This window comes from Bombina bombina, chromosome 2 (assembly GCF_027579735.1).
Source record: "Bombina bombina isolate aBomBom1 chromosome 2, aBomBom1.pri, whole genome shotgun sequence".
In the NCBI taxonomy this organism is placed as follows: domain Eukaryota; kingdom Metazoa; phylum Chordata; class Amphibia; order Anura; family Bombinatoridae; genus Bombina; species Bombina bombina.
The window spans coordinates 816,775,432-816,794,341 of record NC_069500.1 but is presented as its reverse complement, the minus strand read 5'-3'; the positions used below and the strand labels follow the sequence as shown (position 1 = coordinate 816,794,341).

General features: G+C 42.7%; 1 protein-coding gene across 1 annotated transcript in view; it reads left to right on the top strand.

The window, feature by feature from the left end:
• The window catches only part of ADAMTS10 (ADAM metallopeptidase with thrombospondin type 1 motif 10), a 149,059-nt gene that overhangs the window by 109,136 nt on the left and 21,013 nt on the right, over window positions 1-18,910 (top strand). The window contains exons 16-17 of the mRNA XM_053703065.1: window positions 16,950-17,083; window positions 17,854-17,977. Coding sequence (XP_053559040.1) covers window positions 16,950-17,083; window positions 17,854-17,977 — 258 coding nt within the window. The remainder of the gene's footprint in view (window positions 1-16,949; window positions 17,084-17,853; window positions 17,978-18,910) is intronic.

Sequence of the window (18,910 nt, the reverse complement as noted above, 5' to 3'; positions counted from 1 at the left end):
ATCAAACGTGCTTTGTTCTCTTGGTATTCTTTAAAGAAAGCTAAACCTAGGTAGGCTCATATGCTAATTTCTAAGCCCTCTTATCTCGGTGCATTTTGACAGTTTTTCACAGCTTGACAGCGCTAGTTCATGTCTGTCATATAGATAACATTGTTCTCACTCCTGTGGAGTTATTTATGAATCAGCACTGATTGGCAAAAAAAGTCTGTGGTCAAAAGAACTGAAATAACCTCTCAACCACCTCAAGGCTTAGATCTGGGATGATTGACAAGTCCTGTTCTTGCGCAATTGGTTGATTGGGGCACAATTGCACAGGCAACTGCTTGCTGTGATGTCATCAGGACAGGACCATTGTATTCCCTGTGGAGCCTGTATGCAGGCAGAGTAAGGTGCATATACTTTTGAAAACATTTCCAAAGGCCATTACTGCTAAGTGATATCTCCTCCACAAGCTACGGCTTGGAGGTTTGGAGGATTGGCTGTTCAGTTAATACGTAGCGCATCACTAGAATGATGTCACCAAGGGTAATCACAGACTACCGTTTGAGACACAGACACAGAAGACAAATTGAAGAAGCAGCTCCAAACTACAAAGGTACTTTGATTGAGTTTTGAGTTATTGTGACTGAGTATAATTCAGAGACAACCTAATGCCGGCTTAAGGTTTGAGCAGATTCTTGTATACTCAACATGGACATGAGCTCAATCATTAAGCCCTAAGAGAATCAACGATCATTAACAAGGACAGTTTTATTGGGTACAAATGTTTTTTTGTGTAATAATTTCATCAAGTAATTGGAATTTAATCTGATTTTTATTGAATCAAACAGTTTTTAAGGGAAACGCCCACATCAGTGTCTACACCTATATATGAGATTTTGTGAATGATTTGTATTAAAGTAATTTTTTTAATGTTTTTTTTTAACTTTGACAATTATATTGTTGTACAAATTAATTTTGTATGTGTCCCACACTTGTTAGCACCATTTATTTTATTTTATCAATATTATTTGTGCACATACTGTGTATATAATATATATATATATATATATATATATATATATATATATATATATATATATATATATATAGACTAGCAAGACATAAGCACTCTCTGTTTTTTTAAAACAAATAGTATATTTAACTAGCGTGACGTTTCGAGGTATTCACCCCTTCATCAGAAAAATACAATCGCCTAGATTACGAGTTTTGTCGGTAAAGACCCGCGGTGCTAACAAGCCTTTTATTCCAGCGCATCCTTAAGCCAACGCTGGTATTACGAGTTGTCTGAGTGGCTGCGTTAGCCTCAGAAAAGGGAGCGTTGAGCAAATTTAGCTTCCCTTCAACTCTCAATACCAGCGTTGCCTACGGTAGCGGTAAACTGGCTAAACGTGCTCGTGCACGATTTCCCCATAGGATACAATGGGGCTGAGCTGGCTGAAAAAAAACCTAACACCTGCAAAAAAGCAGCGTTCAGCTCCTAACGCAGCCCCATTGTTTCCTATGGGGAAACACTTTCTAAGTCTACACCTAACATCCTAACATGAACCCCGAGTCTAAACACCCCTAACCTTACATTTATTAACCCCTAATCTGCCGCCGACACCTGCATTATACTATTAACCCCTAATCTGCCGCTCCGGACACCGCCGCAACCTACATTATAGCTATGAACCCCTAATCTGCTGTCTCTAACATCGCCGACACCTACATTATATTTATTACCCCCTAATCTGTCCCCCCCCAACCTCGCCGCCACCTACCAACACTTATTAACCCCTAATCTGCCAACCGGACATCGCCGCCACTATAATAAATGTATTAACCCCTAAACCGCCGCACTCCCGCCTCGCAAACACTATAATAAATTGTATTAACCCCTAATATGCCCTCCCTAACCTCGCATTCTATTGGCTCATCCAATCAGCCAATCGGATTGAACTTCAATCTGATTGGCTGATAGCATCAACCAATCAGATTTTTCCTACCTTAATTCCGATTGGCTGATAGAATCCTATCAGCCAATCGGAATTCGAAGGATGCCATCTTGGATGACGTCATTTAAAGGAACCTTCATTCGTCGTTAGTCCGTCGGAAGAAGAGGATGGCTCCACGTCGACTGGATAGAAGATGGCTCCGCTCCGCTCCGCCTGGATGAAGATGTCTGCCGGTTCGGATGTCCTCTTCTGCTCGGATAGGATGAAGACTTCTGCCGGTCCGGATGTCCTCTTCTGCCCGGATTGGATGAAGACTTCTGCCCGTCCGGATGTCCTCTTCTGTTCCATCGGTGGCCGGCTGGCTGAACACGGCTCAAGGTAGGGTGATCTTCAGGGGGGTAGTGTTAGGTTTTTTTAAGGGGGGATCGGGTGGTTTTAGAGTAGGGGTGTGTGGGTGGTGGGTTGTAATGGGGGGTTGTTTGTATTTTTTTTTACAGGTAAAAGAGCTGATTACTTTGGGGCAATGCCCCGCAAAAAGCCCTTTTAAGGGCTGGTAATAGAGCTGATTACTTTTGTAATTTAGTATAGGATAGGGAATTTTATTATTTTGGGGGGCTTTTTTATTTTATTAGGGGGCTTAGATTAGGTGTAATTAGATTAAAATTCTTGTACTATTTTTTTATTTTTTGTAATTTAGTGTTTGTTTGTTTTTGTACTATAGTTTAGTTTATTTAATTGTATTTGAGTTTAGATAATTGTAGTTAATTTATTTAATTAATTTATTGATAGTGTAGTGTTAGGTGTATTTGTAACTTAGGTTAGGATTTATTTTACAGGTAATTTTGTAATTATTTTAACTAGGTAGCTATTAAATAGTTATTAACTATTTAATAGCTATTGTACCTAGTTAAAATAAATACAAAGTTGCCTGTAAAATAAATATAAACCCTAAAATAGCTACAATGTAATTATTAATTATATTGTAGCTATATTAGGGTTTATTTTATAGGTAAGTATTTATTTTTGAATACGATTAATTTATTAAATGACAGTAATTTTAGTTCGTTATATTTAAATTATATTTAACTTAGGGGGGTGTTAGGGTTAGGGTTAGACTTAGGTTTAGGGGTTAATAACTTTATTATAGTAGCGGCAACGTTGGAGGCGGAAGATTAGGGGTTAATAATTGTAGGTAGGTGGCGGCGATGTTAGGGAGGGCAGATTAGGGGTTAATAAAATTTATTATAGTGTTTGCGAGGCGGGAGTGCGGCGGTTTAGGGGTTAATACATTTATTATAGTGGCGGCGATGTCCGGTCGGCAGATTAGGGGTTAATAAGTGTTGGTAGGTGACGGCGAGGTTCGGGGGGGCAGATTAGGGGGTAATAAATATAATATAGGTGTCGGCGATGTTAGGGACAGCAGATTAGGGGTTCATAGGGATAATGTAGGTGGCGGCGATGTCCAGTCGGAAGATTAGGGGTTAAAAAATTTATTATAGGGTTTGCGATGTGGGGGGGCCTCAGTTTAGGGGTTCATAGATAGTTTATGGGTGTTAGTGTACATTCTAGCACTTTAGTTAAGATTTTTATGTTCCGGCGTTAGCCCATAAAACTCTTAACTACTGACTTTTTTTTGCGGTTGGAGTCTTGGAGGTAGAGGCTCTACCGCTCACTTTCTCCAAGACTCGTAATCCCATAGAAAAGATAGGATACGCAATTGACGTAAGGGGATTTGCGGTAGCCTCGAGTCGCGGAAGAAAAGTGAGCGGTGAGGCTGTACCTGTCAGACTCGTAATACCAGCGTTAGGAAAAAAGCAGCGTTGGGACCTCTCAACGCTGCTTTTTAAGGCTAACGCAGAACTCGTAATCTAGGCGAAAGTGAGCAGTGAAAATATTTATACAAATACAAAGTCAACCCCCCCCTCATTAGTGCAACAAATCACATACAACGCCACCTGATTGATGGATAAGAACACACCCTAAATCACATTCAGGTGTGTAACATCAATTAATTAATACAGAGTTCCAAAACCTATGTAAACAAGTGAAATGATTGATGGATAACAACACACCCTAAATCACATTCAGGTGTGTAGCATCAAATAATGAATACAGAGTCCCAAAACCTTTGTAAGCAAGTGAAATTAACAGCATCATATACAAAACAAAATAAAGATATATATATATATATATATATATATATATATATATATATATATATATATATATCAGTTTGGAGATATCTATAGCAACAGACCTACAGAATGACACCTCAACCATAAGTTTACAACAATAGTCTTGCTACTACACTGTTCCAGAAGCCCACGGACAGAAACTCCATAATGCTGGAATGCAGTAACCATCCCAGATCGCTTATAAGGGCAATTCCCAAAGCACAAATGACAAGGGTTATCAGGAACAACACCATGAAGGAAAGAACAGAGATACAACTACAAGAGATGTCTCAGAAGTTTCTCAAAAGGGGCTATGCACACAATCTGATCTCTGATGTGCACAAGGATTTATTATCAGCTGATCGTAATAAACTACTGTCTCATAATAAAGAGGACATGAAACAGCGACTAACCTTCACGTCAACCTATGGACCGAACATTCAAGTCACTGCCAAGAGCCTACGTGACAAATGGTGGATAGTACAGTCTGACCCCACCCTACCCTTTGCATCACTTGACCCACCAAGAATGGGATACAAACAGGCAAGTAACTTAAAGGATGTACTTATGCTTACAGATCCTACCCATGCTATAAGCAAGAAACGTGGCTAAAATCGAAGAAGATGGGATCTTTCAAATGTCCAAGTTGTGTTACATGTCACGCCATGGTACAGGGGCCTACATTCAGACACCTGCATACCAACAAGAGGTACCAGATTCAGCACTACTTGACATGCAACACCAAATTTGTTATCTACCTATTGAGTTGCAATTGTGCCAAATTCTATGTAGGTAAAACTGATGACAAGATCAAGAAACGGATGGCAAACCACAGGAGTGCTATTAGATCTGCCCTGGACACTGGAAAGACAGACCAACCAGTAGCCAGACACTTTTTGGAGGCCAAACACACTGTTAAGGATTTGCATTTCACATTAATTGACCATGTCCCACCCCTTAAACGAGGGGGTGACAGAAAGAAGAAACTCCTACAAGTGGAGGCCAAATGGATATTCAGATTGGACACCTTACACCCTAAGGGGTTAAATGTAAATATTGATTGGCATTGTTTTCTGTAATTTATTATTGTTCCATTTAGATTATATCCTGTATTAGAACATGAATTACATAAGTATATTTGTTTATGGTGTCTTTCGTACTTTGACTATGTACTTAATATCTATATAAGGGACCTGATACATACGTGCATTAGTAGCACCTTACATATTCTAGTTTGGGGGTGGTAGATATATATATATATATATTTATATATATATAGCCTATGTGTATTAGATTTTGATTGCGGTCGCTATTTCTCATAGCCTGAGCGCGACACACATTTTAGCTGTCTGCTGGCATATACTTATTGGTTGCCTATGAATCAATCAGCAGCTGGGTTGGTTGGCACCCCCACCATTGTGTCATTTAACTTGACCCCATATACTGTATGCAAATACGCAATAAATCACAGACACCAAGAATTGGGTTGAAAAGGCTGCAGCTCCACATTTATTATTAACATATCAAAAATTGTAACCATAAATACATAAATAACTGTAAACATAAAACCCTTAAACCCTAGGAGGTGCTTGCCCCAACGAAGCCGAGAATTGAGCCACATCCTCACAAATATTCCACCTCCCCTGGACACCTAGGGGGTACACCCCATTATTTCCAAAAAATATCTCCACCCAGCAAGCACCCCCCGCTAACCCGCTGCGACAACAGCCTAAACTCTAGGGAGGGAGGGAACAGCTTCTCACACCTTGATGCCAGATGATCCAAAGAGGGCCAACTTCCTGTCAGACCCCCCTTTAACAGGTCCTACGCACAACCCCTAAACCCTCCCACTTGCTTATGCCTAATTGAGGTCAAAAGCCCTCCCCTCTGCATTCCCAGGGCTCAGACTCACTTGACCCCATATATGCAAATACGCAATAAATCACAGACACCAAGAATTGGGTTGAAAAGGCTGCAGCTCCACATTTATTATTAATATATCAAACATTGTAACCATAAATAACTGTAAACATAAAACCCTTAAACCCCAGGAGGTGCTTGCTCCAACGAAGCCCAGAATTGAGCCACATCCTCACAAATATTCTACCTCCCCTGGACACCCAGGGGGTACACCTCATTATTTCTAAAAACTATCTCCACCCAGCAAGCACACCCCCCCACAGGCAAGGCGAAATTAACGCTGCGCCCCGCCACACAACTGCAAGGCCTTCAACACCCCTTCACGTAAGTTTAAATTAAACAGGTGGCAACCAACATCATTCAAGTGTACCTTATCATCTGCAAAGAAACATCTTCCAGAGTCCCCCTCAAATTCCACATGCCTGATTGAAATTCCCCCAATGTTCTTGATTAACTTACTTATTGTTCTGTTAATCTTCCTTCTAGAAGCCTCCAGCCACCCCACGTCCCAAGCTACCCTCCACCACCACCTTGTCTTGATTTAAAACAAAATAAAAATTATTCCGGGGAACAGTACTTTCAATCTCTCCATGTCCCTCAAACTGGAATTTTGACAGAGAAGATCCATCCCTGTGTATCAATAGGGGGCCCACATTACTCCCTTGCACTTTCACAAAATTCTCCACAGCCATCACTGGGCAACATTCTCCCCCAACTGCCCCCAAGGTAATTAAACAACCTTTTCCCAGTTGATCTGTCTTCGACCGCCTTAACCAAATGTGCACCTTATTCCCTTCAAACCACACATCTGAATGTTGCATGCCACCCTTGTCCCTTTTATTGCTCCCCACTAATTCCAAAATCCTAAATGCGCCAAAAAAAGTTAGGACAAACGCTGCCCTAAAAAGAAAAAACTCAAAGTGCGAACTACATAACCCCTGCAAAGCCATTACTAATTTCTTCAAAATGGAATAAACCACTAGCCTTCTGGAATTACCTGAATGATGCCTCTCATTCCAGCCCCTTGCTGCTAAACAAATTACAAAAGATTTTGTTACATCCTCCCAACCCAACAATTTAAAAAGAAAGGCAAAGGCAGATAACCTCCTCTGAACTATTGCTTTAGAAACTCCCTCCATTTTCCACTCTCCCATCCACCTCAGTAAAGACCCCCGATTATCGCCCCCAAAACCTCTCACCTCTTCCTATCCTAGAAATTCCCTCCACTGTTTCCATACCTGTCAGTATGCCTTCCGCGTGCTTTAAACTAATGCTCCCCGCACCAAACCAGCTATGTTGGGAATGCCCTGGACCACAGTTCCTCCGAAAATTGGACTCCCCTCTCTTCTGCCTCTGGTGCCAGAATGCAAGAACGATCCCACTGTAAATGGGAAAGAGCATCAGCAATCACGTTGTCTTTTCTCGCCATGCACTGCCCTAAAACACACATTATTGTTCAGACACTCTAGCACAAACAGCCTCAATAAGTGGATAACCGGAGAACTAGCTGTTAGCCTGTTAATTGCCATCACTACCCCCATATTATCCGACTAAAACGTGACCCTCTTGTTTGCCAACCTTACAGGCCACACCGAAATTGCCACCCATAGCGGAAAGAGTTCCAAAAAGGTGATGTTCCTCACCAAACCAGCTTCCCCCCACTCCTCCGGCCACTTCCCAACACACCACCTTCCCCCTAGGTAGGCTCCAAAACCGATTCCTCCCAAAGCATCTGTGAATAATTCAAGGTCAGTATCCAGCACCCCGGCTCAGGAATAAGGAACCTGCCATTGAACACATTCAAAAATGTAATTCACACCCTCAAATCCTCCTTGTGCTGCCGGGAAAGGCACACATGGTGGTGTGGCTCTTTTACCCCAGCCATTGCCAATGACAACCTTCTTGAGAACACTCTCCCTACCGGGATAATTCGGCAAGCGAAATTAAGCTTCCAAAGTAAAGATTTCAAATCCCTCAACGTTGTCTTTGGCTTCCCCAACATAGCCGCTAGTGATGCCTTTAGATCTGCCAACTTGTCCTCTGGTAAGCTATACGTCATCCTGGTAGAATCAACCCGAATACCCAGAAAATTCAAAGCACTGCAAGACCCTTCTCTTTTGTCTGGTGCCATTGGGATGCCGAACTCATTGGCTACCCCACTACAAAAGTATCCAGCATCCGCTTGCAGTCCCTGCTGTCCGGCGGGCCCACAAAAAGAAAATCATCAAGGTAGTGCACCATTGACTTACAACCCGCCTGCTGTGACACTACCCATTCTAAAAACAAACTGAACTTTTTAAAATACGAACACGAAATTGAGCAATCCATTGGTAACGCAAGTTCAACGAAATAAGAACCGTTGAAAAAACAACCTAACAGATGGTGACAGGTGGGGTGCACCGGGAGCAGCCAGAATGCCACCTCCATGTCCACCTTAGCCATACTGGCACCCACCACAGCCCTCCAGACCAATTCTGCTGCCTGATCAAACGAAGCATACCTAACCGCCGACAAGGCTGGGTCGATACCATCATTTACAGATGAACCCTTCGGGTATGATAAATGGTGTATAATATGGAACTGCCCCGCCGTCTTATTGGACACCACACTCAACGGAGAAACCCTCAAATTAGACAAAGGCCGTTCTGGAAATGGACCCACCATCCTCCCCAACTGGACCTCCTTTTCCAACTTCTTCCGTACCACTCCCGACGATTCCCTGGCAGAGCGCAAATTGCCGTAAACCTGCCACTCACGCTGCTCATAAAAAGGAATACGAAAACCCGAACTAAACCCGGACAATAAAAGCTCAGCATCCGCCCACTTCCCTCTTCTACCGTACATTCCAAAGCACCATCCTTTCTATTCTCACGGTGTCCGTGCCCGGAACTGCCACTTCTCCTGCCTTTGCCCCCACCTTCTCTTTTCTAAAACAACGCGATTGGGGGTGAATGCCTCCACAGGTGGCACATTCGTGCTTGTACTTACATGCGCTCCCAAACTTGCAGGTTCCATCATTAAATTGAAAGCAGTGCCCTTTTCTGATAGCCACTGCTGTTCCGCTGGCCTGTCCTCACCCGGAGCCATACCCCTGTCCACGAAAGGACTGACTCCCCCGCAGTGGCGTCATGATCTCCAGCCAGATCCCCATGTCGCGGTCGTCCCACCTCATCTCCGTCCTGACAGCAGTTCGTTGCCGGAATTGCTTGTCGTATCGACACCACGCCATACCACCATACGTCCGGTACGCAGAAGCAATCTCATCGTAATAACAGAACAATGATGATCTCTGCTCCAGGAACAGGGATCGTCATTGTTCTGTTATTATGATGAGATTGCTTCTGCATACCGTATGTATGGTGTTATGGCGTGGTGGCGATACGACAAGCAATTCCAACAGCGGATTGCTGTCAGGCCGGAGATGAGGTGGGACGACCGATCCAGTGGCAACCATGAGAAGATCTCCAGGAACTCCCTTTTCCATATTTTGTCCCTCACCTCTGCCGACAAGTGCAACCCCAGTGGCCCAATGGAACAAAGGCACGGACATCTGAAAGCTTCCTCTGACACCTTCAATCCCATTGTCCCAGACCCCTGTCCACCTGTCACCTGGGGGCCACTCGCTCCCTTTTGCGCATTGGCATTCGTCCATGCCCGGGCTGCTGACCCCCCCTCCTTTCCAGGGCCCTGCAATGCCTCCTGCCCCTCCACCTGCGCTATCAACTCCTTGAGCCCTTTCAAGAGTGACATTCGTCCTGCATCCATCCCTCCATGCCCACTAGCAGAATTAACAGTTTTAGATGCCTCACCTTAAGATGTCGGTGCCACTGTTGGTCCTGAACTTGGCAACGTCAGACCAGGTGTAGCTCCTGCTGCCAACCTGGCCATGTCAGCTGTCTTCAAGTGGGCCGGGCCCTGTCCTGTAGCCCTCCTAGGCACTGAGCGCCTCCGCGACCTGGAGCATGACCTCCGTGCACTGGTCCGGTCCCTGCATTGCTGATCCAACCTTGCCCAGGTAGGAGAGATCCGTTCTCTATCTCTGTCGCTTCTAGAATAAGGGGATCGTGTGGGCCCCCTACTGCTCTCTGCTCCCGCTTGGCTGCTCCTCCTGATGTCCCTGTTCTGGCCCCTACCCGGCCGCCGCTCCTGTAAGGTGAAAGCATCAGGCTTTAAAGCATCCCTTTGCCTCTCCCGACCGACAGAAACCTCCCTCACAGACAGACCTCTGGCCCCAATTTCCCTTTGCCTCCTCACCAGGTCAGAGCCCCCAGCTCCGCCGTCTGCTCCCACTGTGAATGTCTGCAGTAATTGAGCCAAGGCGGCAGCAGTACTCACCCTCGGGAAGGAAGCGGAAAAGGGGGGGGAGAAGAGGGAAAAGGTGGGGAAACGGGGGAAAGAGGGGGTGGAAAGAAAAAGGGGGGGTGGAAAGAGGGGGGGACCTCCCAGGAGCAAAACATGGGGGGAAAGGCAACCCGGATACCAGGGAACAGGGGAAAAAAGTAAGGGACTCCCACCCATCTAGACTATCAAAGCCCCCCTCTACACTGAAATGCATCACATTTATCACATTGCCAACAAGCCCTATATCATTCTGGTAGACTTGATATTGCAGAATCCCCCTCACTATCTTATCTAATTACTGGCCCGCATTCCCTTAATCCACTTACTGGGAAAAGCAGCCGCCCTAAATCCTATGATACACCCGGGCATCATCCCCCGTTGCCACCTAACCAGTTTAAACTTAACACTCTCTAATCCCTCCCCAATCCTCTTTGCGGGCCAAGGGAGGCCATTGAATCCCCACACTTACTACTCCTGCCGCTGTAAAGCGTCCCCCCACTTCTCCCACCTGAGGCCTAGTCTTAGCCTAATGGCTCTCCCCCTAGCCCGGACCGTTGTTGGTCCACCCCCAATTATCCTCTGTGGTGGCCCCCTGTACCTACCGTCACCTCCTGTAGCTGCGCTGCTCCTCTGTGTGGCCGCCAGACGCTGCGGCCTAGTCTCTGCTCCTGTAACCTGGCTCGTCCCCTCTGCATCAATTGTGGCACCACTATCACCCTCCTCTGCAGCCGTAGACACTGCCGGCATCGTCCTTACTCTCCGGCTCCTTGAAGCACCTGGTGCTGATACTCATCTGGGCCTTCTCCTACCCCCCACCTCAGTCCTTAGGCGCTCAGGGGGTTTTGATCGCCGAGTGGGCCTCGTGCAACCCTCCGCCTCCTCCCAAACTGCCGGTCTCTCTCCTCCTCTGGGCTGTGCAGAAACCTGTCCCACCGTCGCCTGCAGCTGCTGGAGTACCCAGCCAGACCCTTTCTCCTGGGACAAGGATGCCGCCATCCTCAGGAACTCCTGCAGCTCCGCCATGTGGACAGGTCCGGTAAGTGGGTGTGAGCAAAACAGCTTCTCACACCTTGCTGCCAGATGATCCAAAGAGGGCCAACTTCCTGTCAGACCCCCCTTTAACAGGTCCTACGCAACACCCCTAAACCCTCCCACTTGCTTATGCCTAATTGAGGGTCAAAAGCCCTCCCCTCTGCATTCCCAGAGTCCAGGCTCACTATACGTTTTGAGGGCCCACCCCTATGGCCCACGTATGTGCCTGTTTGATTGCCATGTAGAATAAACGCGTGCTGCAAACAGTGTTGAATATGAATGTGTACACTGTTACTCTGGTAATGTTTTTACCTTAAACACTCTTCCTTACACTCTTTCTTTAGGGGAATATCACTAGTCATTTGTCCTGTATATGCTTCACTAGTTAGATATTGCCTTACATTTGGCTAGTCTTTTAGACTCATTTTCTGCCTAGTACACTGTCAGTATTCACTTAGGGTTATAACGCTCCTAACACCACACACGCTTTACTTCTATGGTTTTTCTTGTCTTTTTTAATTAAGATTGGGCATCTTTCAAAAATGTTTTAATCAAACAGGTGACGTTTCGGGTAAGCGTAGTCACACTATCTGAACTCCAGCGCAACTTTTTACTTTTAACTTGTAATATGAATGCAAGAATCTGATCGCTATTGATTTAACTTGAATGGTGTTAGCATTCAAAAGCGCTAATATTTTTGTGCTCCACTTGTAATCTAGGCCATTTTATGCTGATTGTAATATACATTCAAATAATAAAAACAGCATTATGCAATATGGGATTAAAGGTAAAGGTGGATGCTGTGAGTAAACCAAACAAAATCTAAAACAATGCACTGGACTAGAGGAGAGTTTCTAGCTACTGTAAGTGTAATGTTACATGTTAAAGCAAGCAGATATGCTAAAACAAAAACAAAACAGTTCTCACAGCATTGCTGGAGAAAGGCTATAGGATAAAACTGCTTCTGTTTAAAACCGTTTTCCAGGGTTGAGATTGCAAGTGCAATTTACTTTTTTTAAACTGCTTATATTTTTTAGTATGAATATGTTTTTTTTTTGTGTTTTTTTTAAAGTATCTTGACACAAGGGTTCGACACAAGGGTTCAGATAGGGAACTAGGCAGCACATATTGTTAAAACTAGCCATGAATCGAGGGAATGAGTATTGATTGATGAGGGCTACTGATTGATGAGGGCTAGTTTCTGATAAGCACATAAATTAGCATTTGTCAACACGCACCAGGCTTTTGCGCTCGGCTGGTGAGTGCTCTTCGGGTTTGCAGTGTGTGTGAGTCAGGACTTTTGCGCACATCTGCTTTTCTTTTCTGCACGGTCGGCGTCTTGGCAAGCCTGGCTACTATTTACTTTAGCACACCTCGGTTCTGGATAGCTCAGGTGGCGCTCCTAGTTACCTGTGCTATTTCTGATGCAACGCTGTCAGGTTAGCAAGCTGCTGCTTTTTCACATATTGTTGGGCTTAAATAGCGCGCTCCTCCTTTCTTCTGTGCACGAGTATTATGTCTCTGCATATTGGGTGTGATAATTACTGCTGAATTTATTGTTACTGACCTCTGCTGTGTTTCTTCTGACTACCCTTTCATTGCTGCCTGCCCTAACCTTTGGATTACCTCTGACCTTTCTTATCATTTGCTGATTTGGTACCATAATAGCCCTTAACATGAGGTTCCTTTAGCCTAGTGATTTTGTCTGATTCCCACCCGAACTGTTGCTGACCCAGCTTGTTTCCTTTCACTTCACAACCTCTTATTTTGCTCATTCTCTGCTACCATAACCTGCCCAATAGTCCCTCTGTTATAGTTTGGATGAGAGATTTTCTTTCCTGTCCCTCCACCTGGTGCCGGAATAAGTAGACTAATGGCCAGGCAATTGGTTGAACAGGAGGTTCTTCTCTTCAGTCATAACAGTATTATGTTATTCCACAGATTATCATAACTTGGATATAACCCTGCATGATCGTATCACCACAACAAATTCAATGCAGTCAATTTAGGGTTTATTTTAAAAACCTACACAATAACATATTATTTACGTAGCAATGATACGCATGTTTACACAAGGTAAAAACCAAATAAAATAAAAATAAAAAAATACACAGGAACCAAGCCAAATAACACCCTTGAAGGAATTCACCTGCATTATCTTGTAATATTATTTTGGCCATAATCAATATGTTAAAATTTTTCATAGACGTTATAGATTATCCTGCATACACATGTTACAATGGAACTATACTGTCGATCAGGAATGTTTTATGTTTGTTTTTGTGTGTGTATTGTCTAGGAGGATACAAATACCACTGAACATATTTCTTTAAAAAAAATGTACATTATACAAGAGCATCAACAGATTTGTTTTTGTATAATGTTACTTTAACACTTTACATAAGTGAAAAGCTGGCATTAAAAAAACACACGCTATTGTGATTCTTGGAAAGAATAGTCTGGCATGCTATTTAGCAAAATAGTAAAGCAATCATTAGTACATATAAAGTAGTAGTATTTAACAGACAGTCATTAGTACATATAAAGTAGTAGTATTTAACAGACCGTCATTAGTACATATAATTAATTAGTAGTTTTTAACAGACAGTCATTAGTACATATAAAGTAGTAGTATTTAACAGACCGTCATTAGTACATATAAAGTAGTAGTATTTAACAGACCGTCATTAGTACATATAATTAGTAGTTTTTAACAGACAGTCATTAGTACATATAAAGTAGTAGTATTTAACAGACAGTCATTAGGACATATAAAGTAGTATTATTATTATTATTCTTTATTTATAAAGCACCAACAGATTCCGCAGCGCTGTTCATAGGTAACAAAGATAAAAGGACAGTACAATATGAGACACCAGACAAAATTTAACAAACAAATACAGGAGGAATTGGGAGCCCTGTTCCCGTGGGAACTTACAATCTAAATGGGTAGGAGGGTGAGAAACAGGAGGTGGGAGCTGCAAAGGTGGGAATGATGTTAGTGTGAAGTTAGATGAGGGCAACTATTAGGCAAGTGGAATTCATTAGTTACTGATTTGGTTATAGGCTTCCCTGAACAAGAAGGTCTTTAGGGAGCGTTTAAAGGACGAGAGGTTGGGGGAAAGTCTGACAGCACGAGACAGTGCGTTCCAGAGGGTTGGTGCCGCACGAGAGAAGTCCTGTAGTCTAGCATGAGAGGAGGTGATGGTAGAAGAGGCAAGGAGTAGATCGTTGTTGGATCTTAGGGGACGGGCTGGAGTATATTTGTTGATGAGTGAGGACAGGTATGGGGGGGCTGCATTGTTAAGGGCTTTGTAGGTCAAAGTGAGAATTTTGAATTTAATTCTGCTGTGAATGGGGAGCCAGTGAAGGGACTCACAGAGGGGTGCGGCAGATACAGAGCGTCGGGAGAGGTGGATTAGCCTAGCAGAGGCATTTAGGATGGATTGAAGGGGGGAGAGGCGGGAGAGAGGAAGGCCAGTTAGTAGGTTGTTACAGTAGTCAAGCCGGGAAATTACTAGGGAATGGATTAGCTGTTTAGTAGTTTCAGCACTCAGAAAAGGACGAATTTTGGAGATATTGCGTAGGTGGTTGGACAGGATGAAGAGAGCGATTGGATGTGGGGTATGAAGGACAGATTATAGTCGAGTGTAACTCCAAGGCAGCGGACTTGGGGGGATGGGGAGATAGTGGTGTCACCGACAGTGATAGTAAAGTTAGAAACTGGAGTAGAATTAGTTGGGGGGATTAGAATAAGCTCAGTCTTGGACATGTTGATTTTTAGGTGGTGAGAGGCCATCCAGGAAGAAATGCCAGATAAGCAGCCGCTGATGTGGGAAAGGACAGACGGAGAGAGTGCAGAGGTGGATAGGTAGATCTGAGTATCATCAGCATAGAGGTGATAGTTGAAGCCATAGCTACTAATAAGTTTACCCAGTGAGGAAGTATAAATAGAGAAGAGTAGAGGGCCTAGAACAGAGCCTTGAGGTACTCCAACAGACAGAGGCAGTGGAGAGGATGAGTCACCAGCAAATGAGACAGAAAAGGACCTATTAGAGAGATAAGAGTGGATCCAGGAGAGGGCAATGTCACAGAGCCCAAGGGAGCTGAGAGTCCGTAAGAGGAGGGGATGGTCAACAGTGTCAAAGGCAGCAGACAGGTCAAGTAAGATAAGTATAGAATAGTGGCCATTGTTTTTGGCAGAAAGAAGATCGTTAGTAACCTTGGTGAGGGCAGTCTCAGTTGAGTGTTGGGGACGGAAGCCAGATTGCAGGGGGTCAAGCAATGAGTTGGAGGATAGGAAGTGTGTTAGGCGATCGAAAACTAGTTTTTCCAGGACTTTAGAAGCTACCGGAAGTAGTGATATGGGGCGGTAGTTTGCAGGAGAATTGGGGTTGAGGGAGGGTTTTTTGAGGATGGGGGTGACCTTTGCATGTTTGAAGGATGATGGAAATGAACCAGTAGTAAGGGAACGGTTGAATATGTGAGTAAGAGCTGAGGTGAGGGTAGAGGACAGAGAGGGTATTAGATGTGAAGGGATAGGGTCAAGGGGGCATGTAGTGAGGTGTGAGAAAGATATTAGGGATATTAACAGACAGTCATTAGGACATATAAAGTAGTAGTATTTAACAGACAGTCATTAGTACATAATTATAAAGTAGTAGTACTTAACAGACAATCATTAGTACATATAAAGTAGTAGTATTTAACACACAGTCATTATTACTTATAAAGTAGTAGTATTTAACAGACAGTCTGATAAAGATACAAAGGGTAAGATTTAAAATAAACATAATGGGAAACACAGAACACATTAACTGTAAATTAGGAGAATAGCAAAGTGTTTCATGGCTCTGCTATTCTGGGAATCACTTAAAAACATCATCAACTCACTGCTCCTCACATTTAGTGGGCAAGCTGAATATGTTCTTGCCTCACAATTGAATTATGTTAATAAGTTTGTCATCTGGTTGCTCATCTCAGTAAAAGAAATATGCTTCCAGGAATTCTGTGAATTATGATTCTTTTTATTGTTACTGCTCTGGACTGTAACTTCCTATGTACTATACAAACATGTAAAGTGTAGATGGTAGCATATTACTGCTCATCGCATTACAGAATTCTTCTCCTGAACCGACCTTAGTATGTTCTTCAACAATGGATACCAAGAGACAGAAGTAAATTTGATTAATATATACCACCACTAAAATGCAAATGTAATTTCTATATATAAAATCAGATACAAATATTCTTTATTCTTTTGACAGTGTTACTCCTATAAAGATGATTCCTCTCATAGCATAAAACAAGATCTGGACTTTTCTCACTGCTGAGTATAGGGGACTGTGTTGACCAATTTTCCCTTCTATGGAATTAATTTGTCTGCTATTCTGTGTCCACCAAAATGTTCTTCAAATTTAGTTTCAGTCCCATGCCATTTTCTAGTAAACTGAAAATAATTTAAATACATCATGCTCTGTGGCATCTATACCATGGGGTGTCGTCTCATAATAATATATATTTTTTCTCGTCTTCTATCATCCAGGGGGGGTTAAGGCCTGTTCCCTGAACTGTCTGGCTGAGGGCTTTAACTTTTACACTGAGAGAGCTGCAGCTGTGATTGACGGGACGCCCTGCAGGCAGGATTCATACGATATATGTGTCAACGGAGAGTGCAAGGTATGTTGTGAAAAACAAAAATTCTGTTAAATGGTGCTGCACAGTTTATTCTATAAAATAGTATTACTCAAAGATCACTAGATAAAAGATAGTGGAATATTTCCTATGATCTGTACTAGGCAACTGACACGTTTATCCTACAGCTAAAAAAATATCAAATGTATTAATTATCCAATTGACAAGAATCCCTTCCAGTTAACAGGTGTTTCTTTTCCCTGTGGAATGCAAAATGTAATTATTTGACAGCAAAATATTTTACAGGTATGACAGCACTTACCATTATATATATATATATATATATATATATATATATATATATATATATATATATATATATATATATATATATATATATATATATATATATATATATATATATATATATATATATATATATATATATATATATATATACTGTGTATATATATATATATATATATCACCACTTGGTCAAGAAAGCACTGCATATTGGAGTATGGAAGAACATGTATCTAAAAAAACAGGGAGCACTAAAAAAATTAACAAGCACTTTATGCTCATAGCCAAAGGGCATTGCAATTAATTACATGTTGTGTCTTGTCTTGTTGGGGAGAAAACTTAGAACTTGTAAAATACCATGACTGTTCAAGTGAGCTGAGTCTTGTAGATCTTCTTGAGAGACATTGACAGTAGATGACGGTAGGATATTTAGTTGTGTTACATTATGCCATAGTAAAGCCCTTGTATCAAATATTTTTGTTTTAATGAGAAATAAATCTCTTGTTTTTAAGCATGTGGGCTGTGATAGGATTCTAGGATCGGACACTAAGGAGGACAAGTGTCGTGTTTGTGGAGGGGACGGCAGCACATGTGAAACTATTGAGGGCATATTCAACCAATCCCAGTCTGAAGATGGTGAGAGCAAAAGAAACTGGGATTTCGTTTTTGATATATGCAAGAATGTGAATGTGAAAATAGGCGGGAACATATAAAGTGTTATCCCATGTCAGTTAAATAAGAATGATATACCATCTCAGAATTCTATTATTAATTCTAATATAACACATAAAACGATTATTTCTAATATAATATAAACATAGAATACAATTTATAAAGGAAGCTGCATTTTAAGATGGACCGCTTGCTTCATGAGCGTCCTACTTTAGGGTGCAGAGGGGGAACAAATACCCCTAGAATTTTGCTCTTATAACTAAGCTAAAGCACCAATTTGAGTCAATCTTTTGAAGCTAATGATTTTTTTTAATGATGTGCAGCACATGTGTGCGAAACGCAGCTCGGTCCTTCTACACATGATGCATTTCTGTGGACTTCCTCTGTGATTATAATAAAAAGTTATATTAAGATATAGATAAAAGTATTATTATACTTACAACTATAATGAGCCAGAGTACGAGTGGAGCGCTAACAGTTACGCGCAAGCGATAAGGGGTTTATCTCGGGTGTTTGTGCTCATTGGGTTTACCGCTCGTATTACAGGTTGAAAGTAAATGCAATCCCTTGAGCACAATCGTAATTTACACTAAAATGATTACCGCGTCTTCAGAGCTCTGGTTAAATGTTTCCCAAAACAAAAAAGTGTCACAAAACACATACAATATACATTACAAAGTACAGTTGCACACATAACACCACCTACTAAAAATTATTATTGCAAACACCGCGATGGGGCGTGGCCGGGCGGGGTCCCGCGATGTGAAGACAGAATCAGAGAGGTAGCAGGAGAGGGGAGGAGAGAGACAAAGGGGGGGAGAGAAACAAAGGGGGGGAGCCAAAGAGAAGGGGGGGAGCCAAAGAGAAGGGGGGGGAGCCAAAGAGAAGGGGGGGAGC